Here is an 11,443-nt window from a genome sequence, read left to right on the forward strand (position 1 = left end):
TCAGTTCAGAGGATTAACTGTAATCTGTTGTGTGTTATAGTTCAGATCATCAGAAGAGATCAGATTCAGAGTTCAGTTGTGTGTCTATGAAGAGTGATCAGTCGATGCCTCTCCCAATAACATTTAAGAGTGAAGAAACACAGCCTGCACACAGGTATACAATATCTTTGAAAAATATAATTGTAGTTTAACAGTTTTTTTAACAATCATGTATTTTGTCAAAGAGATGAGAAATTATTCTTCATTATCAGACATATTCATGCAAAGAGACACATAAAATTTACAGTTTTTGTATTAAAATCTCTCCACTTGCTGTAATTGTTTACATTGAAATGTATAAATATGCTGCGTGTGCGTTCACTTTAGATTCAAGTAGATTTGATTGGCTGTCATTGGTTTATCGTTCATCGGTTAGAAAAAAATCGCTCCAAGTGATCACAACGATACTTTTACTTGTATCTTTATCGTTATAGTTGTGGTGTGAACTCCACTATTCTCTTTAAAATCAAAGGAGTTTTAAAACTATATTTTTTATACTTATAGTTATAATGGGAACCGCCCTTTAAGTGATTCTTCATTTTCATTCTTGCCATCCAGACGAATCATAACAGAACCCGACTGTAAGGGGAGAAAGATTGAACAATCTGAGAATCAACTACAAGACTTCACTGAAAAAATTAGTCCTCATTTCAGGTGAATAATAGGATTTTAATTTATTTTTAGAGACATAAAAAGGTTGATCACATGATACTTAAAAATTAAAACATTTTCCATCCATATTTATATGTCCCGTGTTTTGTGATGCAAAATCAACATTTTTGCTCTATACTTTTTAACTGAAACTTGTTCTTATCTAATATATTACTTTTAATTTACAGCCATGACTCTGATCTTACTGAAGTCCTGAACACATTCAGATCAAATCTGAGGAAGAAGTTTGAGTGTTTGTATGAGGTAACATCAAATAAGAGAAACCCAACACTACTGAATGAGATCTACACAGAGCTCTACATCACAGAGAGTGAAAGTGGAGAGATCAGTTATGAACATGAGGTGAGACAGATTGAGACACAATCCAGAAGAACAACAACAGAGGAGACACCAATCAAATGTAATGACATCTTTAAACCTTTACCTGAACAAGACAAACACATCAGAAGTGTGCTGACAAAGGGAGTCGCTGGCATTGGAAAAACAGTCTCTGTACAGAAGTTCATTCTGGACTGGGCTGAAGAGAAAGAGAATCAGGACGTCCACCTCATATTTCCACTTCCTTTCAGAGAGATCAATTTGATGAAGAACAAAACACTCAGTCTTTTAGATCTTCTTCATCTTTTCTTCCCACAAACAAAAGAAATGGAAATCTTCAGTGATGAATATAAAGTGTTGTTCATCTTTGATGGTTTGGATGAGTGTCGTCTGTCTCTGGATTTTCACAGCAGTGTGAGGTTGTGTGATGTAAGTGAATCAACCTCAGTGGACGTGATGCTGACAAACCTCATCAAGGGGAATCTGTTTCCCTCTTCTCTCATCTGGATCACCTCCAGACCAGCAGCAGCTGATCTCATCCCCTCTGAGTGTGTTGATCGAGTCACAGAGGTACGAGGCTTCACTGATCCACAGAAGGAGGAATACTTCAGGAAGAGAATCAGTGATGAGAGTCTGTCTGATCAAATCATCTCACACCTGAAGTCATCCAGGAGTCTCTACATCATGTGTCACGTCCCAGTCTTCTGCTGGATTTCAGTCACTGTTCTAGAGAGAATGTTGAGTGAAGCAGAGAGAAGAGAGATCCCCAAGACTCTCACTCAAATGTACACACACTTCCTGATCATTCAGACAAACATCAAACATCAGAAGGACTATGAGAAGAAAGATGAAGACATGATCTTCAAACTGGGGAAACTGGCTTTTGAGCAGCTTGTGAAAGGCAATCTGATCTTCTATGATGAAGACCTGAGAGAGTGTGACATTGATGTAGCAGAAGCATCAGTGTACTCAGGATTGTGTACTCAGATCTTCAGAGAGGAGTTTGGTTTGTATCAGGGGAAAGTTTACTGCTTTGTTCATCTCAGCATCCAGGAACATCTAGCAGCTCTTTATGCTCACCTTTCCTTCACAAACAACTACAGAAATGTGTTCAAACCAGGTCAGTTTTCTATAACTTTAAAACAGCCTTCATTATCTGAGTTACATCAGCGAGCTGTAGATGAATCTTTACAGAGTAAGAATGGACATCTGGATCTTTTTCTGCGTTTTCTTCTGGGTCTTTCACGGGAGTCCAATCAGATTCTCTTACAGGATCTACTGACACAGATGAGAAGATGCTCCTACAAGAAAGAGGAAACTGTTGAGTACATTAAACAGAAGATGAATGAGAATCTGTCTCCAGAGAAATCCATCAATCTGATTCACTGTCTGAATGAACTGGGTGATGATTCACTGCTGCAGGAGATTCAAGATTATGTGAGATCTTCATCAGTAGGAAAGACCAAACTCTCCTCTTCACAGTGGGCAGCTTTAGTTTTTGTGTTGTTGACGTCTGAGCAGCATTTGAATGAACTTAAACTAAAACCATTTATTGGAGATAAAAATACAGCAGATGAAGTTCTTGTGAGACTGCAGCTTGTGATTAAAGAAACCAAAAAACTTCAGTAAGTAAAACTAACAACAATCACATGACTGTTTACATATTAAAGCAACACTATGTAGTTTTCCATGTTAGATTGGCTTACGGCTCCCACATGAGGTTGAAAAGCGCAACAGCGCAATTGTGTTGCTTTAATACAATTAATTTAAGTATTTTAGGATTTTATTTTGAACTCTTACTTTGGAAGAATCTTTTCTAACAAAAGTCATTTTCTTAATGTTGTACATAAATCAGCAGTCAATCTGAAAAAAGTTCCCAACATTCTGCCAATATAAAAAGTGTCCAGTTTTCTTGACGTTCTAAGAACGTTTCTGTTTTGTCTGAACGTTAGATGAATGTTACATTCTACCATTTTCAAACTTTATGACAATTTCATGTTTTAATTTTCACACAATGTTTAAAACAACAACTTATCTACCAACTGCTACAGAATTACACTAACTTTACATTACCATAACAAATGTGTTTTATATACACAACCAGGGAAGAACTAGCAAACAAAAAGTCAAGGGTCAAGAGTCCAACTAAAACAAACACTAATAAACACCATGATGACTTTAAATGAAACAAATCAGCAACATCTAAACCTAATAAGTGAATTGTGTTTTCTACAGCAATATTTTTACAGAACATTCAGAAATAATGTTTTATGGGGTGGTTTCACAGATAGGGATTAGCTTAAACCAGGACTAGGCCTTAGTTTATTTATGAAATATAAATTGTTTTAACAAACACACCTTACTAAAAACATTACTTGTGTGCATTTTAAGGCAAAACAAATGGCATTGATGTATTTTAAAATATGTCAGTGCAAGTTGTTTTCAGTTTGGACAGCTATTACATTTACTTTATTACACGGCTCTCTGGAATGCTTGATTCTGATTGGTCAGTTGAGACATTTGCAGGTTTGTTCTTTTCAAATAATAACCGCTCCAAAGTAATAACGCATAGCCGGGACTACTTGTACGAGTAAAATCGCTCTGCGCCAATAAAGATCAATAAAGATTACTGTTTGGTGCCATCTTGTGACAAACACTCGACAACCACGACAAGACACAGACAGCTTACTGAGACTGAACTTGACAAAATAGAGCATGACAGCAACGAAGCCAACACACAAAAAAATACAGAATGGGGATTAAAACTTCTCAAAGAAAGACTGGCTAAAAGAGGAAAAAATGGAGACAGACAAGTATGAAGCAGAGGATCTTAATAAGGTATTACGATCATTTTATGCATCTGTGCAAAGTTTCGCGGAAGGATAAAAATGTTAATTTAAAACAAATATGCCAATAAAATGTTTCAAATTCATATTCATGTCCAGTTTTTTTCTTATGTGGCAAGTAGCCGTGTAATAAGCGGGATAATGTAGAGGCAGCCGGTAGTTATCGGGAAATAAGCCCCTTCAGTGTGATACAAGACCCTCCGCTTCGCGTTGTCCTGATCACACTGTCGGGGCTTATTTCCCGATAACTACCGGCTGCCTCTACATTATCCCTTACTTAGTCTAGGACTAGTCTAATCCCTGTCTGGGAAACCACCCCTATACATTTTAAAATAATAAAATGCAATGTTTCTCTATCATATGGCTGGACGATATGGCCAAAATTTTTATCGCTGTATACTTCTTCATTTCGGTCGGTACGGTATAAATACGATAACGGTATGCATATTAAAAAAGCCTCAGGAAAAACTGCCAAGAATGCCTGCAATGGATGTCTGAACCAAAAACAAATCTCTGAAATAAATTGGGCCACCGGGTGGTGTTTCTGTTTTGATATATTATGGATTTATTCAGTCATAGTATTGACTTTCATAGTTCCATCTGTGTTAGTCTATAGTTTTGTTCAATTAGCTATTATAGTAATATGTGGAGAAAATATAAGTCAACGTGACCCTAAAATTATTGTAGTATTTAATGTTACATACTGTAAGAAAAATAAAAATTACTGATCTACTTGTAATTGCTTAGCAAGCTAGATAGTGAAAAATTATACATTTATTTCATGATCTAATCTAATATTTTTTATACAAAGATGACGGTGTTGACATGTTATGGTTGTCACAGTAGCAGTGTCCAAAAATATGAAGAAGTTTAAGAAAAAATATCAAACATAGAGGAGCTTGAGTGATCTTGAAGCATGTAGTAGAGCTGAAGGTTTGAAAATGGGGTCCTCAGGAATGCAGTTGACTCTGTAGTTGTCTGATTTTATTGCTTTTTATAAATATCTGACGGTGGTGACGAATATGTGGGACACATTTTAAGCAATGACAAAATAATAGTAAATATTGTTCAAAACTCACTGTTTGTTGTTTTTAATACATATTACAATGTACTCTTTCATGTGGTAAATATATTATTCAATTCAATTATTACTTTTGGCTTTTTTAATCAAGTTGAAATGATTATCTCTTAACCGAGGACAGCTGATTTTGTAGGCAATGGGCCAGCATATAATCATTAAATTAATAAAAATAAACCTATAAAAGAACCTTACATATGTGCAAAGGACCCCCTGATTATAACATTGATTCTTTTTCTTCATGAAAATGTTATTAATTTCCAACAGAATTAGCACTTTTCTTAGTGGGACATGTTTTTGCCAAAGTTTCAAGAATCAGTGATTTGATACTAGACATTTAATTATATTATACATATAACTCATAACCAGATGACACAGCAGCATACATACTTGTATCTTTTCTCCTCATCTTTATTCTTTTCTAACCTTGGCACTTTGTGGCTTAAGCCTATTTTCTCTCACCAGTAATTCAGTTTGTGTTTATTACATCTCCTGTTCTCCCTCTCTATATGATGTCGTCATTGGAAGCTGTGACTTGATGCAAACTAACCCCACACCTCCTTCTCATACTTCTGAGTGACTGACAGCTCTTCTCTGAGCAAACACTCCAAAGTCCCGAATAGATTAATTGATCGCATGGTGGTGTCAATGATATGATTTGGTGCGAGGTACAGATGAGCGAATTTAAATCCGCAATCTCTGGGACGACAAGCAAATAGATTGCGGATTTAAATTCGCTCATCTGTACCTCGCGCCAAATCATATCATATCGGGCTCATGGTTGCTTAAAGGACAAGTTTGGTATTTTACACTTAAAGCCCTGTTTTCAGGTTGTTTATGATGAAATAGAACTGTTTTGACTGAAATTTGGACATATGATGCTGGCCCGAGAATTTTCGGGTGTTTGTTGTATCACCTCCCACCTCTACAATGGCTGCATAGGTGCACTTAAAGAATCCTTCCTAAAATGCATTAAACTTTCGTTTACAAAGACGTGAAACTCAGCGAGTGGTCAGGGGTGTTCACTGATATGCTCACACAAAAATCGCTGCAAAAGATGCTTTCCAACAGCTGTTTTATCGTAGTTATTGTCCAACTCCATTGACTTGTATTAGATGTGCTGTGAGGTATTACTCCGCCGCCGGAAACGTTTCTATTCTTGCAATTGGCAAAGGTGGATTATCGCCACCAACTGGGCTGGAGTGTCTATTATTCAAGCTTTCAGCAGAAGAATATACGGGTGTGAGGCGTTTGAAAAAATAGGTCCACAAGTTTACAACGAATGCTAAAACAGCTGTTGGAAAGCATCTTTTGCAGTGATTTATGTGTGAGCATATCAATGAACACCCCTGACCACTCGCTGAGTTTCACGTCTTTGTAAACGAAAGTTTAATGCATTTTAGGAAGGATTGTTCCAGTGCACTTATACAGCCATTGTAGAGGTGGGGGGTAATACAATAAACACACGAAAGTTTTCGGGCCAGCATCATATGTCAAAATTTCTGTCAAAACCGTCCTATTCATCATAAACAATCTGAAAACAGGCCTTTAAGTGTAAAATACCCAACTTGTCCTTTAACTACAAGACACCACACGTTTAAGAGGGAAGTAGCCCCTTGACCTGTGTTTAACATGCGTTTTTACATGTGACATGTGAACGGCCACAGGACGCTGTAATGTATCAAAATATCGGAAATGTGTTAAGAAACCATATCACTGTTATCGAAAAATTTTATACTGCGAGATATATTGATATTGAATTATTGTCCAGCTCTACTCTATCATCTACATAACAAGCAAATAAGTCTATAAAACAGTTGTTGTTTTAAACATTGTGTGAACATTAAAACATGACATTGACATAACGTTTGAAAATGGTAGAATCTAACATTCATCTAACGTTCAGACAACCCAGAAACGTTCTTAGAACATCAAGAAAACGGAACACTTTTTACGTTGGCAGAACGTTTTCGGGAACTTTCAGGGAACGTTCTTAGAACTTTTCTCTGTTAGCTGAGAGTCAGACAACATCTTGTCCATTATGAACACAAACACTTAAGGAAATAAGATCAAGTATTCAGTGTGAGTCATGAACTCAATACAGATTTATGAAGAAATGTTCATGTGGTTTAGGACATCTAACACTAATAGTCAGCTGTGTGATGGATTTATTTGACATTTAAACACACAGTGTCTCAGTTACTGAGGGATTGAAAGAGGAACATTACATGAAGAGATGGAGGTTTCAGATTTGTGTTTGTAGTTTTGGATAATTCAAGTTCAAGTTCATTTTATTTATATATAGGGCTGGGCGATATGGCAAAAATGTGATCTCGAAAAAAAAATCCATATTGGCCGATAACGATATACGATTTCGATATAAGATGCTAATGCTTCCAGCTTTAAAAGAGTATGCCAACATGACTGAAGCCACAAAAATAAGAGGGTTCATTAAATAAATTTTTAATCTGCTCGTCTGTTTTTTTAGATAGCCAAACCACTTCCATATAACAGAATTTGTGCTACCTTTTTTGTCCACAATTTCATCATCTTTGGATAATTATGTATTACATATAGGCCGCTGTATTTTGGCTGTCACTACAACATTGCTACTGACAAGCAACCAAATCTTTAATTTTTCCACTTAATCATAAGACTATTATATTCATCTTGTTTTACTTTTCAAGCATCTGTATTAAATGTAAATATATTAGTTATGAAATTGTCTGTCAACGTGATTTAACAATAGCAATAAATACAAATAATACACTGCACAGTCCTCACTGTATGAATTAACCGTGCAGCTGCGAAATTTATTCAGTTAATACTAATAGTAGTGAGGAGTTTTCATTTTTTTGTGTGTAATGGACATTTCTGACACAGAAAGCAGCAGGCTACTGTCACTTTAAGACCCAAGACAGCTTTAAGACTGCACTGTTTCAATATAGGCTATTGATAAACATACAGCTGTTTATATTCACTTAAACTAGAAAGAAAACATTGTTTAGTGATCACCCATGTGCCCTCGTATCAGAGGAGCAACATATATGAGCTATACACGCTGGTAAACAGATGTCAAGCGCGTCGCATTGTGGAAACGTATAGTCACACACTCGCGTGCACACCAAAGCTTTTACGCCCGCGGCCGGGCGCATGTTTTCAATTGATTTCAATGGAAACTCAGCGTTTTTCAAATTATGGTAACTAGCGGGTTTTTTCAGCGCTGAGCGCCAAGAGTTCAAAAATATTCAACTTTGAGTGAAAAACTCCGCTCGTCAATGTCAGTTGTCACACGGCCATCCAAATACAGTGGAGAAGGGGCGGGACATTACCACAACAACCAGCCGGCTCACAGCTGAAGTATCAGCGCTACCAAAGCGCTTGGTTGAAAAACAGCTGACATTCGGTGTCCTCAAGGCGTTTTCAGCCGCGTTTAAAAGTTTTGGTGTGTCCAGCCTCATAATGCAACCTGCTTGTGCTTTAATAAGGCGCTTGTCATTGTTTGCGATCCATGACGAGAAACGCATTACACAAAAGTACTGATCAATCCATATCGAGTAAAAATGTCCGGAGCTTATCATCGTTATCGTTTTAAATTTTATCGCGATTCGATGTGATATCGTTTATCGGCACAGCCCTATTTATATAGCACGTTTAAACATGGCCGCAGGCCAACCAAAGTGCTGTACAGGTAAATAACAAAAGAAATAAATACACAATAAGCTCTAAAAAAGTTAAGAGAAGGAAGCATAAAAACTATTAAGAAGAAAACCATCATACAATTAAAAACAACAAACGTTACTCATCAAATTAATCAAAGGCAGCATGAAACAGATGTGTTTTGAGAGAGGATTGAAAAACAGACAGAGAAGGCGCTGATCTAATATGAAGTGGAAGCCAGTTCCATAAGGTCGGGCCTGCCACTTCAAAAGCACGATTTCCTCTAGATTTTAACCAAGAGCATGGAATTTTGAGAAGGAGTTTGGATTCAGATCTAAGACTTCTACACGGCGAGTATATGTGTAGGAGATCAGCCAAATACTGAGGAGCTAGGTTGTTTAAGGATTTATAAACTAGAAGGAGAATTTTAAACTCAATCCTGAAGTTTATAGGTAGCCAATGTAAAGATTTCAGCAAACGGGGTGACGTGGTCATATTTCCTCCTACCTGTCAGGAATTTCGCTGCCGCGTTTTGGGCAATCTGTAAGCGTGCCATTTGGGATTGCGAAATGCCGTAATAAAGGGAGTTGCAATAATCCAAGCGCGACGTGATGAGGGCATGGACAGCTGTTTCCAGAGAACGCTTTGGAAGACAGGATTTAATTTTAGCTAAAGAGCGAAGATAGAAAAAGCTGGAGCCAACTACCGCGCTGATTTGTTTATCAAATTTTAAAGTACTGTCTATTTTCACGCCCAGATTCCGGACTAGTGGCGACGAAAATTGTTCAAAAATACAGAGGTCAAGATCGTTTCTTGGTCTGGTCTCAGATGGGTTCAAAACTATAACTTCGGTTTTGTCCGAGTTAACAAAAAAAAATTCCTGTCAAACCAGGCTCTTGTCTCCTCAACACAAGCTGTCAGGCTGTCTAAGGCACCCTGCTTTGATCTCGACAATGGGATATAGATTTGCATGTCGTCAGCATAACAGTGAAATGATACATTGTATTTCCTGAAAATAGAACCCAGGGGAAGAAGATAAAGAGAAAAAAAGAGTAGGAGCTAACACGGATCCCTGAGGCACACCACAATTCAGTTTGTGGACTGATGATGTAAAACCACCTGATTTCACCATAAAACATCTGTTAGATAGGAATGACTTAAACCAGTTTAAGACCGCACCTCCTAAGCCAATATAGGACTCCAAACTTGCGATAAGTGTCTGATGGTCGACAGTATCAAAAGCAGACGATAAGTCCAGCATTACTAGGATCACAGAGTTCCCTGAGTCCGTAGCCATGTAGATGTCATTGAGAACTTTGGTGAGGGCTGTTTCTGTACTGTGCAGCGATCTGAACCCCGACTGAAATTTTTCAAAGATCTGATTGACATTTAAAAAATTCTGTAGTTGTAAAAAGACAATTTTTTCCAACACCTTGGAGATAAAGGGTAAAATTGATATTGGACGATAATTAGATAAAATAGCAGTGTGACAGAGGCAGTTTTCAAGCTGGAGGGAAGCACTCCTTCCTGCAATGATTTATTAAAAAACGACACCAAACCCGGACCGATGACGTCAATTAATTGCTTAAGGTAGCGAGGATGTATTATGTCCAGCGAACAGTGTGATGGTTTAAGTTTTAACATGACTTCCTTAACAGCAAGGAGGGAGACTGGATTAAAAGATGACCAGAGGGTAGGTGTGCATAAGGTAATGGGAGTGACCTGATCGGATGCAGGAAGAAGTGCTCTGAGATTAGATACCTTATCAACAAAATAACTAGCAAATTCCTCACAGAGAGCACTAGACGAGCACTGGAGAGAATTACAGGGCGGATTTAAAACAGAGTTTATGACTGAAAAAAGAGCTTTAGGCGAGTGGTGATGCTTCTCGATCTGACTGGTAAAATAGGAGGCCTTCGCACTCTTCACAGCTTTTTGATAAGACAGCAGACGGTCATGAAGGATCTCATAAGAAACTTGGAGCTTGTCATTTTTCCACTTCCTTTCTGCTTTCCTACATAACTGTCGCAAAGATTGGATATTATGGTCTATCCAAGGCTCTGATTTAAGATGGGATTTAGGCTTAAATGATTTTAAAGGAGCCGTAGAATTTAGAACATCTGTCCACACATTATTTAGCAGAGAGAAATGGTGTTCCACATCAAGGTCAGAAAGTGGAGAATCTAACGACAGAAAGTCTCTGTTCTCTACAGGTTGTATGGTTGTGATATCACAGATGAAGGTTGTGTTGCTCTGACTTCAGCTCTGAGATCAAACCCATCACACCTGAGAGAACTGAATCTGTTTGATAATAAACTAAGAGTTTCAGGAGTGAAGCTGATCTCTGATGTACTGAAGAATCCTGACTGTAAACTGAAGATACTGAAGTAAGATTGTGATCTGATGTTCAGACAGAAATCACATATAGATTATAGTGAGACTATATAGAGATCATAACATCTGTAATGGATTTATAGACACTAGTCAACATTGAAAGTGGATCATAAAAGTTAATCTTAGGGTGTTTTCAGACCTGTAGATCGATTGATTTGTTTTGGAACCGGTGGTTACATGGCTACAATGTTGGTTCAGTTCGCATACACAAGGCAATATTTCCAAATGAAGCAGACTTTGTTAATACAAGTCATGTGTGTGTAAACTTTCCTTTAATTGCTCAGAGTGCATCTGTTTATTTTCTGTGATTCTGCTTAAATTGTCTGTCAGGATTAGAGCCCGAAGCCATTTGTTTTGAGAATAATGGCTGGCTGATGAAGTTATTGGCTGGCTAGCCGGCTCAGCCAAAACCTAAATGACTGCTGCAGCCAAACTT

The 11,443-nt window shown here is 37.6% G+C and overlaps 1 protein-coding gene across 1 annotated transcript; it reads left to right on the top strand.

Annotated features, from left to right (window-relative positions):
- The first annotated feature begins 792 nt into the window (after positions 1-792).
- On the top strand, positions 793-11,127 carry LOC141363238 (protein NLRC3-like). Its single transcript, XM_073865828.1, has 2 exons — positions 793-2,654; positions 10,827-11,127. The coding sequence occupies exons 1-2, from the start codon at positions 1,294-1,296 to the stop codon at positions 11,002-11,004; spliced, it is 1,539 nt and encodes a 512-aa protein (XP_073721929.1). The 5' UTR covers positions 793-1,293; the 3' UTR covers positions 11,005-11,127.
- The last annotated feature ends 316 nt before the right edge of the window (positions 11,128-11,443 follow it).

This window comes from Misgurnus anguillicaudatus, unplaced genomic scaffold (assembly GCF_027580225.2).
Source record: "Misgurnus anguillicaudatus unplaced genomic scaffold, ASM2758022v2 HiC_scaffold_33, whole genome shotgun sequence".
NCBI lineage: Eukaryota > Metazoa > Chordata > Actinopteri > Cypriniformes > Cobitidae > Misgurnus > Misgurnus anguillicaudatus.